This window comes from Salvelinus namaycush, chromosome 10 (genome assembly GCF_016432855.1).
Source record: "Salvelinus namaycush isolate Seneca chromosome 10, SaNama_1.0, whole genome shotgun sequence".
Lineage (NCBI taxonomy): Eukaryota > Metazoa > Chordata > Actinopteri > Salmoniformes > Salmonidae > Salvelinus > Salvelinus namaycush.
In genome coordinates this window covers 18399789-18418563 of record NC_052316.1, presented here as the reverse complement: position 1 = coordinate 18418563, position 18775 = coordinate 18399789, and the positions used below count along the sequence as shown (strand labels likewise).

Here is an 18775-nt window from a genome sequence, read left to right as displayed (position 1 = left end):
ATCTTCAGTTTTTTTCAACACATTTCTCAGAACCTTTGAAGATCCTTTGAATTTTTAGTGCCTATGATGCATTATTGAAATCAGAGGGGACATTAATTTGTATTTTGAAATGTTCTAAGCATTGTCCAAAATCCCAATGGAGTGAGATTTTAAGGAAATTCCCGTAATGTCCTGATGGCATAGCAACTGCTCCATTTGGCTGTTGCTCAGCACTCACAAGACAGTTGCCTGCCCTGCACAGACAGCTGATAACCATATTACAAGATTTTGGCGATGAACGGTGGCGTGTATTCATGAATGCCAAATATTTGACCAATAAAAAAATCGCCTCTTCATCATTTTCTGTCCATTCGCAAGTGACTGAATCTCACCGGAGAAATCATCCAACCGAGGGAAACAGCGCCCCTCTCCCAGTATGTGTAGCCCATGTATCTGATGCTGTCTGGACCAAAAGAGTATGGCATGTTGCGGCCGTAGCATGTTGAGCCCCCCACCACACACACACATGATTTAGCAAGTATCAAGCTTGCTAAATCGTCCCTTTCCTAAGCCATGGATGGGGATTTGAACTTGTGGTTTTGACTTAATTCTCTATACAGGCCAATATTATGATGGTGATTCTGATCTGACCATAAGTTAATACACGAGATATACAAAAGTATGTGGACACCCCTTCAAATGAGTGGATTTGGCTATTTCAGCCCCACCCGTTGCTGACAGGTGTATCAAATCGAGCACACAGCCATGCAATCTCCATCGACAAACATTGGCTGTAGAATAGCCTTACTGAAGAGCTCAGTGACTTTCAACGTCCAAGTCAGTTTGTCAAATGTCTGCCCTGCTAGAGCTGCCCCAGTCAACTGTAAGTGCTGTTACTGTGAAGTGGAAACAAGTAGGAGCAACAATGGCTCAACCGCGAAGTGGTAGGCCACATACGCTCACAGTACGGGACCGCCGAAGCGCGTAGCGCGTAAAAATAGTCTGTCCTCATTTGGAACTCGGTAGTGAGTGTTGCAAACTGCCTCTGCACGCAAAGACAGCACAAGAACGTTTGGTGTAGGAGGGATAATGGTCTGGGGCTGTTTTTCATGGTTCGGGCTAGGCCCCGTAGTTCCAGTGAAGGGAAATCTTAACGCTATAGCATACTATGACATTCTAGACTATTCTGTGCTTCCAGCTTTGTGGCAACAGTTTGGGGAAGGCCCTTGCCTGTTTCAGCATAAAGCCCTCGTGCACAAATTGAGGTCCATACAGAAATGGTTTGTCAAGATCGGTGTGGAAGAACCTGACTGGCCTGCACAGAGCCCTGACCTCAAACCCATCGAATACCTTTTGGTTGAATTGTAATGCCGACTGCGAGCCACGACTAATCGCCCAACATCAGTGCCTGACCTCACTAATGCTCTTGTGGCTGAATGGAAGCAAGTCCCTGCGTCAATGTTCCAACATCTCGTGGAAAGCCTTCCCAGAAGAGTGTAGGCTGTTATAGCAGAAAAGGGGGGGACCAACTCCATAATAATGCTCATGATTTTGGAATGAGATGTTCGAAGAGCAGGTGTCCACATACTTTTTGGTCATGCAGTGCATGTAGTGCCACTGGCCTCCGATGATTTGAAGTTCAATCTGTAGCCTAGCCTTTTTAGGCTCACGTTAACTAGCTAGCTAACTTAGCTGGGTCATTGTTGCCCAAGCAAGGAAGCTAAGCAAGCAAGTACTTTAGCTATGTAGCCTATGACAACAAAAAACATACTATATGACAGAGCCATAGACCGTTTTGCCAACATGAAAGAGAGGATGACGGCATTGCCGTTCAACTAGTCTACAAGTAGGGTGAGTAAAAAAAAAAAAAATGTTTTGCTTGCAATCACACAGAAATAAGTACAATGGATAGCCACATGATATTTAGCAACAGTGATTTGACAAAATAGATTTGATGTCCTTTAAGTTTGTTTTCAGTATATTAAACTAAGCATATAGCCTTGATTTGACGTTTTAAATGTTTCAGTTGAAATGGTTCTGAAATAGCGGCGGAAGTGCTCCTGGTGTCTTTGTGCTGACTTGTGTTGTGTAGTCTGTGGTTCTAAAATCAGTAGTTTAGTAAACTGTCACACATTAACGAACTTGACCATGTTGCAGGTCATAACTGTTTGTTACATGCAATAATTGCTTTGTGTACTTCACCAGACAGGTGTTGCTCTTCGGTTTTGTGATGAAACAAATGTATATTTAGTTGAATTTATTCCGCCACTGACTGTATTTTTGTTGTCATGGCCTTATCGTATATAACGCTGGCGTATGAATGAATGGGTTATAGAGCAAACAACGCAATTATCACAACGAAGGCTGTAATATGGATTTTTTTACATCGAGACTTCCGGGGACGCTTGCAAAGCTGACCAGGCTGGGGTTTGAGAAGTGAACAATTATTTGTTAGTTAATTTTCTTGAACGGTAAAGGCACAACCTGGATTAGAGCCAATGTCTGAACATGTGAGTACTCCAACCTCCTGAAAGTGACAAACTGACACGTTGTAAGTGTTTCTGCACATGAGCTTAGCTAGCCAATGTCACAATGATCGGGGATTTCTATCATACTGTACTGTTTTTGGCTTCATCATTCACTGACACGTTGGCATTGGAGGTAAAGTAGTGATTGTGCCGTGGCAATGGTTACAACTGGAGTGAGTCAACGGGAGTGGGGAAATTACCATTTTGTATAGGTTTTTGATTAAACTATATTAGACCTACAGTTATTTTTAAATGAAATGCTACACACATTTAAGAGATTTCCCACTTGACCCATTATGCGGTCAGCTGAAAAATAACAAGATTTTGTTCCTATTTGGATTTAAAGCTGCAGTGAGTTTGGCACAAAGACACAACTAGTCCATCTACCACCACTACTGCTTGTAAAGTAATGTTACTATAATGACAATCGGGTTGGAACCGGTTTAGGGGACGGAACCGAAAACCGGAAAATAACTAAATTGAGGAACATAATCAGAACCGGGAACCAAAGTGATCTATACTGTTATTTTAAAAGCATGGGAACCGCTTGATAACATTATTTTAACGTTCAAGGCATTTTTATTTCAGTCCCACAAAAAAAACGCAACAAAGCGCCTATGCAAAGACCTCACTCTGTAACTCAAACTTATTCTAGTGTGCCTGCCAGCTGAACATTTTTGCTAGTGTGTGTATGCAACCTGCCCCTCCCCTTCCAAAGCACAGGTGACTGTAGCCTACTAGCTATGTTTCAAGCGTGATTCAGAAATTAGGGAGAGATTTTAATTACAGAAGAATGGATTAACTTTTTCAATGCTAGTTAAGGATACTATAGTTATCATGTTTCACATCAGATTTATTAACTACAAAAAGGTACGATGTAGTTTTAATTCTGTTGCCGCTCTGCACACAACCTTTTTAGCTAGCTATCTAACGTTAGCTCTGGTCTAATGTTAAGCCAACTGTCGGAAGTTCAGACATTCAAAGTTCCTCCATAGAATGTGCTCCTCTGTAGGTATAATTCTGTAGGCCAAATTCAGATAATGCATGTCATCAACAAGATGCCTATCGCTTCAAGTCAAGCCGCCTCCACCCTCTCTTGCTCACTCCCCGCCCACATAATGTCAGTCGCATCTCGTGCCCTACACTTGTCTGTCCATCACGCATATAAACAACTAGGCTATAGCTTGCCGGCTCCATAGCAAGCTGCTCTATCCGCACTGATTGGAAAAGTAATTTTAATTTAACAAAGGAACATTATAAACCGGTACTTTTTGTTTGGAAGCTGTTCAGAACATATTTTGCAGGTTGGAACAGTAATTTTTTTAAATTCTATTCAGAATGAAACGATTGTAAAATAATTTCGGTTCCAACCCTGATAACAATACAACACTCAGTCCTACTGGTGTGAGCCAGGCCAGATCTGTCTGATTTCACTGACATGTTTGATGGTGTTTCTGTGTCTCAGGCTTCATCGCAGCAGCTGAAATTCACGACCTCTGACTCGTGTGACCGAATCAAGGATGAGTTCCAGTTCCTCCAAGCACAATACCACAGGTACGTTTTTTAACACTTATCACACTCACACCCTCCAACCACAGCTTATCAGAGGAACTAGTATATTTGGTTAAACGGTAACTCCTCCAACTTTCAACATCAGTTTCATTATCTCCAGTACAATACCAGTGTTAACATATGTATAAAAAAAATGGCACATTTCTAAATTTTGTAGGGAAAAATAAAACGTTCTGCCTGATGACATCAAAAGTTAAAACATTTTAATAACAGTGAATTTCAAACACTGAGATTTGCGGTGATGTGGGGAGTAAGAAAATACCCTCCCTTGGGCTAGAAACTTGAAGGGTTTGAAAATCTTTTTTTAAACTTTAATCCTACCCTGTGATGTCACAGAGAAGTATTTTTTTAGGACCTTTTCTTTACAGCCACAGATCATAGAAATACTCTGTTTTCACTCTGGTTTGGTGCTGGAGATGATGAATGAGGTTGAAAAATGGCGGAATTGTCCTTTACGATACTAAAACTGCTCTTTGTGAATCACTTTATTAAGCATAACCATATTATATTTGTTGGTGAGAGTACAGATTAGAGCACTTGAATTCTACTCTATTAGGTCATTGCCATAAGCGTGTAGTGTGCACCACATGCTTCTTTCATCAAAATCACATGGGCATAACCTACATGATTAGAATACCAAATAATTCACAGCAAGACAAACACATTTTTTGTTCTAATGGTCTTCTGCTGCATATTTTTTAGGAGCAGATCAATAGATGTGTGTGTCACTTCCATTTGGAACCCGAGTCTACAACTCTGTTCTTTCATGCAATAGAAAGCAGTGTTATGATGTACCACTATAGCCACAACCCAACAAGATTGGCAATTGCTAGATGGTATCAGGTAATTATTTTTACCTGGATTGAGATGTCCCAGAGTGTACAGTGTTTTGCTGTTTAATTCATGACTTAAATGGAGTTCATGGACCAAGGAAGGTTTCTTCTTTATTGATTTCTAGCCTTTGAAGAAGCAGCTGCACTGCTCCGACTGCATCTGGTTCCCCCTCTTTACCTGTGGTATAGGAACTAGAGTGTGTATTGGCTAAGGTTCTTTCCTCCCTGTTTCATTGAGCTTCATCAGAGGAGAGCAAGATAAAAGCCTATGTTCTTTCGTTGTGTGAAATTCCTGTCTGTCTGATCATCAGTCTGTTCCTATAGCATGAACACCTCAGTGCCTGGGCTTTGGTGTGTAATTCCCCTGACAACCCCCCACCCCCCCGTTTAACCCCCTTCAGAGGCAGACAGAAGCAGTTGAAAAGAATACCTGTTCTCTACGCCGAATTCGTAGCATGCATATGCGCCGCCTATTGACTTGAGCTGAAGCGCCATAGACAAGGCTTTGTAGAACGCTGCGTTCAGCACTTTTAAAGGGAAATGTTCTGCAGGCGGTCTCCTGAGCATAGTAGTGAGCATTGTAACTGTCGCTCCCCCCCCTCCTTCACATGCATAAATAGTTCAGGGAATACATAAATCAAAATAAAGATGACAGCAGGAGCGATTTAGAGGCGGAAGGAGCGGCAATAAAACTCTATCAAAGTGTCGTTTGAGAGCGTCTCTCTGGACCCCTGGGCCGCCTCCACCAATCACAGGCGCACAAAGACAATCCCAATAGGGTCTCAGGTAGGGTGAGAGCAGGGGATGCTGGTCGTCATGACAACCAACCTCTGTATGGCTGCTGTTGGATTTTTTTTTTTTTTGAAGGGAAAAGCGATTTGGCTAAGTGGAGGCTGCAGGCGAAAGAGGAGTAGAGATGGAGGGCCGGAGGGAGAGAGCTGTTTGAATGAAATGCGCCCCCTGAGCACTTGTTTGGTCAGGGAATCTGAGGACTGCTCTTGAATTGTAATGAGGTGGTTTATTCTTTAACCTTTTCACTTTGGGCTGGGTTAACAGCGCCACTTTTATGATTCCATTTGCATCCACTATTTTTCCATGTAAGTGACAGAATCAGTGGTGGCTATGAGCAGCAGTTTCCCATTTAGGACCAATGATGAGAATAGCCACAGCTAATGCTCTGCCTAATTGAGCCGTCATTCACAGTGACACTGACGGCACAGATCCAGATCCCAAAGACTATCTTAATGTAAATACACCATTATAAACCCTTGTCTGATGTAAACTCTTCTCCCTCTGTATCATTATTAATCAGAATGCTTTCCAGGGGGGACGTCAACACCGGAACCATTCTAATATGGTAGCCAAGTTTGTGACTAGGCCTCCTTTGTCCTGTCACCTCCTGTGACATCTGCAGCGAGCACACTGACATGATTACAGCTAATGGCTGTCTGCGACGCGTCAGAGCTGCACATTCACCAACCAGCCACTATTTATAGGCAGGACATTTAAAGCAATCTGGGCGTATATATTGGCCTTTTATTGGGGTATATTTGGGATCCTTTGGTGGATTGACACCATGTTAGATCTGCTGAGGGAAGGATGAAATCATTTCCTGGCTCTCTGAAGAGATATGATGGATGCTTCCTGGAGACTAAAAAGATGTTCTGTTTTTCTCTCCTTTTTCTGCAGTTTGAAACTAGAGTGTGACAAGCTGGCAAGTGAGAAGTCTGAGATGCAGCGTCATTATATCATGGTGAGAGTCTGTGTGTGTTTCTGTGCTGTGTGTGCGTGAGTGAGTGACCCTGCTCTGTCAGTCTGCCCCAGGGCCCGCTAGCCCAGTCACATGGAATCACATTCATACCAACTACTGTACAGGCAGTACAGTAGTTGGTATAAACACTGCAATGATATGATATCTCAACAAAACATACTTTCACCTTTTTATTATGGGATAGTTTTGAATTTGGCACTCTTTTAGTCTTGCAACTACAACATATAGCAGTATTGCAGCGATGTTGAGCATATGATTTCTCTCTCTTTTTGTCATGTCTCCACTCTATTTTACCCCCTCCTCCTGTGTAGCCCTGTTCCCATCTATTTCTCTCTCTTCGCCTTTTCTCCTGCCTCTCCCTCCTCTCTGTGTATTTCTATGTCGTTGTTCTCTCTCTCCTCCCTTTTATGATTCCTCCTCATCTCATCTGTGGTCTTTTTGTCTCTGATGTCGTTATGTCATCCTCCCCCTCTTCCCTACATCCTCCCCCCGACACATACTCTCCACCTCTCGCTAATCTCATTGTCTCTTGCCAGGCCTGTGTAGCTGTCTGATATTCTGTCTCTAATTGATCCGTTGACTGGCTTAATCTCATCTAATCTGTGCAGCGCTGCACTCGTATCCATCAGCAGGTCAGTGTGTGTGGAGCTTCAGCCCAGCCTGCCCCCCCCTCCCCTAATTGCCTATCGGGTTCCCCCGCTTCGCCGCCTGCTAACGCAAGCACCTCCATTTCCCCAGCACCATAATTGCTTTAGGGACATGCCGTTTGGGGTGGAAGGCTTGCTCTCCTCTCGTGTGTGTGTGTATGTGTGTTTGTTTTAGAGCGTTGGAGCCCATGCCTTCACAGACCGAGAGGGTGATTTAACAGGGCAAATGCTGAGCCACTGGCCCGCTCATTAACACAGAACACACACACCATCCCTTCTCACAGCGACACACAGAAGGACACCTATAACAGGATGTGTGTAAAGGGTTCGACCTGATGTAATGACATGATACATGACACCCAGGAGATGGCTGCTGTAGACTGCTCTGTGGGACAGTCAGAAATGCATATAGACAATCTGTCTACAGGACATAATGTCATTTCCCTCCTTCCATTATTATACTGTATATATAATAACGCCTCCTCTTCCTTCTACTTTACAGTACTATGAGATGTCCTATGGGCTGAACATCGAAATGCACAAGCAGGTAAGTCTCTCGTCCTACGTTAATAGGAACCCCTCCTTCAGCAGTGATATCTGAGAGAGGAATCTGTTCTTCTCCTTGTGTGTGCCGAGTAGTCGGACAAAACAAGAATCGTAATGGATATGGACAATTTCCGGGCTACGGTTATGATCCGAGTATGTTTTTATTTTATTATCCGTGATCGGGGAAAGAAAGTTATTTTTGGGTGCCAGCACGCATCTTTCTCATGTCAATCAGTCATGTGTGAGGTTCTAGGTGGTCTAAATGACTCAACTGGCTGTAAAGAGAAGGGCGGGCTGTATGTTGATCCTGCTGCCATGATTGGATAGAGGAAAGCTGTATTTTTCCATCCACTTGCTTCAGAATTTCACCCGATCAGTTTTCGGTCTGATGATTTAGATTTCTGCTGCCTGTTACTATGATAAATCACATGGCGAGGATTAGAGGTCGACCGATTAATGGGAATGGCCGATTAATTAGGGCCTATTTCAAGTTTTCATAACAATCGGAAATCGGTAATTTTGGATGGCGATTATTTATTTTTTTATTTTTATTTTTTTATATATATTTTTTATTTTATTTTCAATGACAGCCTAGGAACGGTGGGTTAACTGCCTTGTTCAGGGGCAGAACGACAGATTTTTACCTTGTCAACTCAGGGATTCAATCTTGCAACCTTACGGTTAACTAGTCCAATGCCCTAACCACCTGCCTCACGAGTAGCTCGCCTGTTACGCGAATGCAGTAAGAAGCCAAGGTAAGTTGCTAGCTAGCATTAAACATATCTTATAAAAAACAATCAATCAATCATAATCACTAGTTATAACTACACATGGTTGATGATATTACTAGTTTATCTAGCGTGTCCTGCGTTGCATATAATCGATGCAGTGCGCATTCGCGAAAAAGGACTGTCGTTGCTCCAACGTGTACCTAACCATAAACATCAATGCCTTTCTTAAAATCACTACACAGAAGTATATATTTTTAAACCTGCATATTTAGCTAAAAGAAATCCAGGTTAGCAGGAAATATTAACCAGGTGAAATTGTGTCACTTCTCTTGCGTTCATTGCACGCAGAGTTAGGGTATATGCAACAATTTGGGCCGTCTGGCTCATTGCGAACTAATTTGCCAGAATTTTACGTAATTATGACATAACATTGAAGGTTGTGCAATGTAACAGGAATATTTAGACTTATGGATGCCACCCGTTAGATAAAATATGGAACGGTTCCGTATTTCACTGAAATAATTAATGTTTTGTTTTCGAGATGATAGTTTCCGGATTCGACCATATTAATGACCTACGGCTCGTATTTCTGTGTGTTATAATTAAGTCTATGATTTGATAGAGCATTCTGACTGAGCGATGGTGGGCACCAGCAGGCTCGTAAGCATTCATTCAAACAGCACTTTCGTGCGTTTTGCCAGCAGCTCTGCTGTTTATGAATTCAAGCCTATCAACTCCCGAGATTAGGCTGGTGTAACCGATGTGAAATGGCTAGCTAGTTAGCGGGGTGCGCGCTAATAGCGTTTCAAACGTCACTCGCTCTGAGACTTGGAGTAGTTGTTCCCCTTGCTCTACATGGGTAATGCTGCTTCAAGGGTGGCTGTTGTCGATGTGTTCCTGGTTCGAGCCCAGGTAGCGGCGAGGAGAGGGATGGAAGCTATACTGTTACACTGGCAATACTAAAGTGCCTATAAGAACATCCAATAGTCAAAGGTATATGAAATACAAATCGTACAGAGAGAAATAGTCCTATAATTCCTATAATAACTACAACCTAAAACTTCTTACCTGGGAATATTGAAGACTCATGTTAAAAGGAACCACCAGCTTTCATATGTTCTCATGTTCTGAGCAAGGAACTTAAACGTTAGCTTTCTTACATGGCACATATTGCACTTTTACTTTCTTCTCCAACACTTTGTTTTTGCATTATTTAAACTAAATTGAACATGTTTCATTATTTATTTGAGGCTAAATTGATTTTATTGATGTATTATATTAAGTTAAAATAAGTGTTCATTCAGTAGTGTTGTAATTGTCATTATTACAAAAAAAACAAAAAACGTCCGATTTAATCGGTATCGGCTTTTTTTGGTCCTCCAATAATCGGTATCGGTATCGGCGGTGAAAAATCATAATCGGTCGACCTCTAGCGAGGATGTTTGCTATCAATGTGCGTAATATCTAACAAGCGGGGCAAGCGTAGGAGAAAAAATATGAACCGCTGCTGCGCATTCTGAGTGACAGACAGCAAACGTGGGTGCCCGCTGCAAGTTGAGGACACACACGCCCCTCTGTTCACTGCTCTTAATCTGCAGCTTTTTTGCAGTGAGAATGTGCAGGGAGGTGTTTTGCCAACGTCTACCGATCACTAGTATCATCCGATCCGACTATCAACTGTCAACTTGCGGATACGAGTACGACCATGTCGGCACACCCCTACTTCCCATCATGCTGCCTGTAGACAGACGGACAGTGAATCATCTCTCTGTGGCATCGATGAGAAAGCATCATTACTCACAGAGGGATTGTTCTAATGGAAGGAGCAGTACAGTACTGCACGGGTTAAAGCTCTAATCTAGGTATATTCCTACATGATCAGTGGAAGAGTAGCGTACTACTGTCTAAGGGGCTCATCTGGTGCCCAGTGCCCATTGATCAGGGGGTGTGGGGAGTAATTTATGGGCAGGCCGCTGGGGTAGAGCGATGTGCCTCTGTGGACCTGGACTTATCTGCGACCTCGTCTGGCGATCGCGGCCACCCTAAAAGATTGACGGTTCCTCCCTGATAGCCACACCAGCAGCACGGAACACGCAGTGAAAAATAGCGTCACAAACACGCTCGCTTGCACACACACACACACACACAAGTGCATACACAGCCTCCACTCTGCCTCATGAGTACAATTCATCACCCCTACTCCTTTATTTGACGGGGATGAAATATTTAGAAATTCAGAGGCGAGAAAGCGCGAGGGGAGCTACGTGTGTGTATCCCCACTTATGTTTGCCTATGTGTGTGTATCCGCATTTTTGTTAGCCCGTTTGTGTGTGTGTGTGTGAGTACGTGCTTTGTGTGCCTTTGTGTGTGAGAGTGGGTGCAGATGAACTGCGGCAGCATTAGAGTTGAAATTGAAGGGGGTGTGTAGAACTGAATGTCGAGGAGAATTCACATCTGGGTTTTGTGTTCAGCCTGCTCTCTTCCTCCTCCCACTCTCCCTCGCTTTCTCTGTCTCCTCCTGAGCATTCTGTTCTCTCCAGCTGAGGGGCTCCAGACAGTTTAGTCTGGGATTGTGCCAGGGAGATATTGAAAAGGGGTTATTCGTGTTGTTTCTTCTTTCTCTCTGCTTTTTATTTATTTATTTAAAAAATAAATAAAAAATGTTCTTGCCAGTTGCGAGGCCTCTCTCCGGTTAGCCTAGATGAATTGTGCTCCCGCCTGACAAAACATTTGGCATTTCCTCTTATTTTTGTGTGTGTGATGCGATCTTGCGTGTGTGCGTATAGAAAGAAGAGTGGAGAGACAAAATACATTTTTAGAGGAGAGAGCAAGAGATGTCGGTGTGCATGATAGTGATAAGAGTGTAATGGTGCATGGTAAATGAGTGTGATGAGGTCTCTTCTCCGATATCACGCTGAATTAGAAAGTAACACAATTAACACTGTGTTGCATATCTGAGTTGGTTATAATAATCACTGCCCGAACATGATGTAATATGTACAGATGTGTGATCTTAATTTGACCTACATTGTCACAGCAAAAGAATCCTGCATGTTGCTTGATCGGTGGTTAGGCTATTAGCTGGCCAAAAGTTGGTTACTTGAAAAGTGCAATACTGTTAATATAACTGTGGGTTTTCAGTGAATTTTATGTACACTACCGTTCAAACCAGTTTGCGCTGTTCTGTGAAGGGAGTAGTATACAGCGTTGTATGAGATCTTCAGTTTCATGGCAATTTCTCGTATGCAATAGCCTTCATTTCTCAGAACAAGAATAGACTGACGACTTTCAGAAGAAAGTTATTTGTTTCTGGCCATTTGGAGCCTGTAATCGAACCCACAAATGCTGATGCTCCAGATACTCAGCTAGTCTAAAGAAGGCCAGTTTTATTGCTTCTTTAATCAGGACAACAGTTTTCAGCTGTGCAAACATAATTGCAAAAGGGTTTTCTAATGATCAATTAGCCTTTTTAAAATGATAAACTTGGATTAGCTAACACAATGTGCCATTGGAACACAGGAGTGATGGTTGCTGATAATGGGCCTGTGTAGGCCTATGTAGATATTCCATAAATATCAGCCGTTTCCAGCTACAATTGTAATTTACAACATTAACAATGTCTACACTGTATTTCTGATCAATTTAATGTAATTTTTAAGGACATAAAATGTAGCTTTTCTTTCAAAAACGTTTCTAAGTGACCCCAAACTTTTGAACGGTAGTGTAAATCGGTGCAGGAAAATTCTCAGCAACAAAAGAGTGATCAAATTAAGGTCCTACATTCTGTATATTTGTTTGTGTTGTGAGACTGAGGGGTGTTAAATGAAGCTAAGGGCTGATATGTTTTATCTCCTCAGGCTGAGATTGTGAAGAGATTAAACGGGATTTGTGCCCAGGTCCTCCCTTATCTGTCCCAGGAGGTAAGACCACCCTCTAACCCCTGACCCTTTACCCCTAACCCCAACCCCACATTGCGACCTTAGCCTGGAATGAGATCATTCTCATTTGACCGCTCCTCCTCCCTCCCTCCCTGTAATATATTTTTCTCTGTCCTCCCTCCATTCATCATTGAGAGCCCTGTAATCAAAGGGGCCAGTGCGCTCTGCTGTGATCCAGATAAGATGTGCTCATTTATGTCCATGACAAGATGACCCTGACCCTTTCCAACATGGGAGTAGATCATTGATTCTCCATCAGAGCCCTGTGTTCTGTTAGTGGTGGCTGGCTGAATAACTGAATGGGTGAGGAGCACAGGGTCAGTGTTGGTAGTGTTGATCCATCTCCATCTGGTAGTGTTGACCCCCCCCCGTGTGTGTGTTTGTCCCCCAGCACCAGCAGCAGGTCCTGGGGGCCATCGAGAGGGCCAAGCAGGTCACCCCTCCAGAGATGAACTCCATCATCCGGGTAGGCTGCTCCCTCCAGCCCCTCCTCTGTGGGGTTACTGCTACTCTGTCACTATTTCACTGTCTTTTATGATGCATCTGCTGTTCTGGGGTTTCCTTCAGCTTTGTCTGGTGTTTTTAGGTATTGAAGATGATGATAAACGATCTTTGTGTGTATATTACACTGAGTGTACAAAACATTACGAACACCTTCCTAATATTGAGTTGCACCCCCTTTTACCCTCAGAACAGCCTCAATTTGTCAGGTTGTGGACTCTACAAGGTGTCAAAAGCTTGTGTCAAGTTATCTGGATGGGCTTTTGGTGGGGGACCATTCTTGATACAGACATGACTGTTCAGTGTGAAAAACCAAACAGCATTGTAGTTCTTGACACATTTAAACCGGTGCACCTACTACCATACTCCGTTCAAAGGCACTTCAGTAATTTGACCCTGTGAATGGTAAACATACACAATCCATGTCTCAATTGTCTCAAGGCTTAAACATTCTTATTTAACCGGTCTCCTCCCCTTCATCTACACTGATTGAAGTGAATTTAACAGGTGACATCAATAAGGGATCATAGCGTTCACCTGGATTCACCTGGTCAGTCGGTCATGGAAAGAGCAGGTTTTCCTAATGTTGTACACTCGGTGTATGTATATGTCACATGCGGCCGGTGGTACCTTAATTGTGGAGGACATGCTCTTAGTAATGGCTGTAACAGAATACATGTGTTTGATGCCATTCCAGCCATTGTTATGAGCCGTCCTCCCCTCAGCAGCCTCCTGTGGTTTATGTATAATGTGTGTCTACATATATGTTTATCGTATACCCTCAGTGTATGTGCATATGTGTGCGTGTGAGAGCCATATGCACCCATCTGTACCTCCCCTGTGTTTGAGCTGTGTGTTTGTTGTCCGCAGCAGCAGCTCCAGGCTCACCAGCTGTCCCAGCTCCAGGGTCTGGCCCTGCCCATGACCCCCATGCCCCTGGGACTGAGCCAGTCCACCCTGCCGGCCGTCACCTCCTCCTCAGGCCTCTTCTCCCTCTCCTCCATCCTTGCCTCGCAGGCCCAGCTGGCCAAGGAAGAGAAGGCGTCCCGTGAGGGAGCCGACAACCACCGTGAGGAGGACGGGGACAAGTCCGACTAGAGCTCCCTCTCTTTCTCCCTCCACCGCATATCAGCAGCATCGGAGGGCTGTGGTCCTGTATACCTGCTATGTATCCATGCCAGCCTTCCTCCTCTCCCCTACGCCCTTCTCCCTAATCGTCCTACTTATATTTGCCATGCTTGGTTTTTAATTCTACTCTATTTTTCTCTCGCTCTCTCGTCCTATCTGATGCTTTTGCCGTCATTCCAACTGTGTACAGTGTTGAGATTTTTTTTTTTTTTTTTACAATTTCATCAGATATTGCTTGATTTCTTTTTGTTAATTGTGTATTCTTGTCACGGACCACCAACTGTCCCTTTTCCTTCCATTCTGACCACAATTTCACTCTTTACTCTCCCTCTTTTAAAGGAGGAGTTTCCTTTTTTATAACCAAATCTCTGTTTTTGATGTAAATAGCATGTTGTATAAGGGTCCAGACACCTTTTTTGTGATTTCAAATGTTTTTGAGAAAGAAAGCTTTTAGTGTAGTGATGCCGGTCTTTAGATGTTGTACACATGAAATTGTCATTCCAAACTTTATCCTCAACGTTATATTCCATTTTGTTGCGACTCAAGCTATATCTCTCCGTCCATTCTACATGTAACTGCCAAAAGAAAGGAAACACTTGATTAAATGAGGGATACAAAGTGTTTTGAAAGCATGAGGTTCTTCCACACAGGAAGTTCCAGACACTTGTAGAATCTATGCCAAGGCGCATTGAGGCTGTTCTGGCGACCATGGTGGCCCAATGCCCTATTAAGACGCTTTGTGTTGGTGTTTTTCTTATTTTGGCAGTTACATGCAGCAAGCTACACGGAAAATGGAACAGCTGGATAGGGGAAACTACTTGAGTCGCCAAAAGGGAATATAACATTCTGGATAAAGTTCGGAATGACACAATTTCATGTGTACAGCATCTAAAGCCCTGCATCACTACTACGAGCTTTGCTGTTTCTACAAATACATATTTGGGTGTTTTTGGAACCTTTGTTCGTGTTTTTTGGGGGCCCCATACTACACGACGAGGACAAAGAATTGATATGCTGTTTGGGTTAAGTTTCTCAAACTTGAAATCACAAAAGATTCTGGACTGTACTATAACATGCCATTTACATCAAAAATAGAGATTTGGTTGTAAAAAAAAAAAAAAAGGAAACTTCTCCTTTAATCACTCTCTCCTCCCCTCCATTTTGCTAATTTGTGTTCTTTCTCTCTCTCATAAGTGGATATTTGTTTGCACGCCACCGTCGCTGAGCGGCTCCTTCCTCCCTTTTTAACCAGGGCCCATCTGGGACCCTGAATGTCACACAGTATAATTGGAATAACAAACCAGAAGAGATCCAACAGACAGGCTCGCGTTACACAGCTCTCTAGCCTCTGTTGTGTCAACTTGATTCGATCGGTTGGTGTACACGACTTTGTTGCTTGCTTACGATGAGCTACATCTTAGATGAGCTACATCGAAACCGGTCTATGGACGTCTGAATCCTAACTTGAAAATCCTGCATTGATAGTTGGGTGCACTTCGATTTTCAGGTTAGTAATCGCCCCCAAGTTGAAGGAGGGTAGTTGAAAGACGTCAGTCTTCTTGGGGAATAGTGTAACTAGGTAATTCCAGTCCCTGATGGCTATAGTTGGGAAAGAAGCATTCCTGTCTTAATGCCATGTAAAGCTGTGCTCTTACGTAGTCAAACTCTAGTGTTGCTTTTAGTCGTTTTAAGAAAGTAGGACGTATTGAAAAAAATACCTCTAGATAAGTAGAGAGATGTATAATAAAAATTGTATATGGGAAACGAAAAACACCTTAGAGCTACTTTCATGCTGTTTCTCTTCAAGTCTGTGCTATCAGTCCTCCAACAAATCCACCCCCTATGACAAATTCCCCAAAGAACCCGGTCTAACCCACTGAGCTGCTTTAGACATATCCACACACAGCAGCTTCCATGAAAGGCATGCTATCAGTACTATAATAACAGTCCGAATGTCCAGATCGCAGCGATGATAACATTGTGGAAAGTAGAAAAGACCTGCAGATCTTTTTTTCTCCTTTCTGTAAAGTGCACTAATATTATGTTTTGGCGGTGATGCAGTAGAGGAGAGTAGTTGCCTCCAACACTAGAGGGCAGTAAGTGTTATAGAAAGCAGCTCTTACGTCCATTGAGTCACCTCTTTGAACAGGAGTCCTCCGGTCTATTTTAGGAAACGGGTTGACATCTCTGTCAACCCCTATTGTTAGGCAGCGGCATTGAACATATTATGCAAAATGTCCACTCAGCCCCGACTATCTTTTTACTCAAAGATGAATCTCTGTATAAGAAAAAATGATACATGATTGAGCTTTCTCTTGTATACAATACATTAACAGCACTCGCATATTTTGATCTATTGTCCATGGCCAATGAATAGTTAGCGTAATGTTTTTGAGCTGTTCTTTGAGTAGATAAAGCACAAATAGCCACTGTTTAATGTGCATTTACAAAAATATATTTTTCCCAAACATGTTTCTCACAACCTATTGGAGAAACAGAGCGAGAAACGACAGCTTGATACGATATTACCTGGACCCGTGAGTGGGCTGTAGGCGAGAACTGAAGCTGTACCTGGGCTTGAAGAAATAATGATATGAATATGATGATCTCCTCTGATTCCCAGGATCCTTCAATTCAAAGTCCCATTAACCAGCTCTGCAAACGTTATGACAATACGTTCGGTAATCACCGAAATATGGCACTCCATTTAGTATGATATGTTACGTTTCGTATGTATTAATTTGTGGATGTCCATCATCCATTTTGTATGGTATGATAGGTTACAAATTGCAAATGTTTTGTTAAGAATTCAATTTGTTGTTGCTAAGGTTGGCTAGGTGGCTAACGTTATCTAGTCTAGTGGTTAAGGTTGGGAGTTGCGTTAAAGGCTTAAGGATGGGGGAAGTGTTATCTCGCATGCTAAGTAGCTAAGAAGTAGTTGCTAAAGTTGTCTGTGATGAGATTCGAACGCGTTATCTTTTTGTTTGTTAGATGTTCGCGTTATACTCCCACCCCAACCAACCACCCACCCTCCTTCCTTTTGGCTTAAGTAACATTGTTTTATGTAACCATACCAAACGTAACATATCATACTAATTTGAGTGTCCTGGATTTATGTTTACTATGTTACGTCTAGTCTGAGACGGGCTGTTTTTGGAAGTACATACTGTGTGTAAATGCAGTAATGACAATAGTTGCTCCGCTAAACTCCATATTTTGGTGAGTTCCGAACATATGTTTTACAACGTTTGCAGAGCTGGTTAATGGGACTTTGAGTTGAAGAATCCTGGGCGTCGCAGGCAATGTCGTCATATTCATCATCTCCCAGGTACTGGTTCGGGCTAGAACTAAGGTCTAGAACCTTGGGTTGAATGTCCAGGCAGCCCTAGAGCTATGGGGAATATAGAAGATGTGTGTGATGGTGACTGTGGTGGTTTTACTGTAAGATTCATTGGGAGGTAATTGGTGTTATTGTCTGACCATTGTTTTGATCCCAGCCTGTGATACAGCATGTGATGTACTGTATGTTTTTGTATTTCCCTTATATTAATAGACATTCTCCGTTCTGTTTTTGGTGGGTTACACTGTGAGGGTATATAGATCTGTGTAAATTTCCTAGATAACTCTGAGATGATTCCATAGCCGTATGTGAATGCATTCATAAACCTCTGTAATATTAGATTTGAACGTTGGTCAGTCAGTGGTGAACCTGGGATTGACGTGTGGCTCTCTAAGCTTGTGAGCACAACTTACTCCTATGGACTTAAACAGTAGTGATATGCAACGAGTGTGAGTAGCTAGATGCACACAAACGCATGTCTCTTGGGGAACTATATTCCTTTCTATTAGCGAAGAAATGTTTAAAAAAAAATTGGTACACATTCTCTGTGATCAATGCACTTGTTTGAATATTATCGCTATAAAATAGAATGAGAGTAAAAAGCTGTTAAATTCTGATACAAATGAACTATGTATTTGTTTAGTAGGTGGGGACCAGTTTATGTATACAGTTATACATATAAAGCTTTACGTGTATATGGCTGCATCTTCTGTCTGTCCTGGATGGTTCCTGTGCTATGTCCTACAGTACTGATGTGACACTAGAGGAACTGCAGTACTTTGACCTATACCTGACCCAATCGCTTGCCCTTTCCCCAAAGTGTGAAGCATTGTAAGCATTTTGAGCTTTGTAAAGGTCATTTTTTAAATACTTATTTTGTGTATAATGTAAAACCTAAAGTGTGTACTTTGGCAACAAAAAAAAGTGTCATGAAATCATAGCTTCATTTAAACAAGGTGAAATATAAAAAGTAACACATTTACTATACATAACTGAAATGTTCTGCAGTAAGGAAGTACTTATGGTGCCTTACAAATAAAGTCAATCAAATCAGCCGTGCGTGTTTGTCATTATGTATCTACTACTCCAAGAGGCCATCGTGAAAATGCAGTGGAGCTCTAGTATATTTTCATTATTTCAGTATTACTGCTAGACGAAGTATGACATTCACATGACTAATACTCTGCCTATTGATGTACAGTAGCATCTAAATAGTCTCATATGGACATTGTCAATGCCTGGGGAGCTTTGAGGTCCTTGT

The 18775-nt window shown here is 42.5% G+C and overlaps 1 protein-coding gene across 2 annotated transcripts in view; it reads left to right on the top strand.

Annotated features, from left to right (window-relative positions):
• LOC120054793 (TLE family member 5-like) overlaps positions 1 to 18567 on the top strand; it is a 42177-nt gene extending 23610 nt beyond the window's left edge. Inside the window, exons 2-7 of one of the 2 annotated variants that reach the window (XM_039002419.1) lie at positions 3973 to 4061; positions 6602 to 6665; positions 7833 to 7877; positions 12465 to 12527; positions 12937 to 13011; positions 13920 to 18567. In XM_039002419.1, the coding sequence (XP_038858347.1) occupies positions 3973 to 4061; positions 6602 to 6665; positions 7833 to 7877; positions 12465 to 12527; positions 12937 to 13011; positions 13920 to 14144 (561 nt within the window). In that variant the 3' untranslated portion in view covers positions 14145 to 18567. Of the gene's footprint in view, positions 1 to 3972; positions 4062 to 6601; positions 6666 to 7832; positions 7878 to 12464; positions 12528 to 12936; positions 13012 to 13916 lie in introns of both variants that reach the window. The other variant, XM_039002418.1, reaches the window with a different exon arrangement.
• Positions 18568 to 18775: the final 208 nt, after the last annotated feature.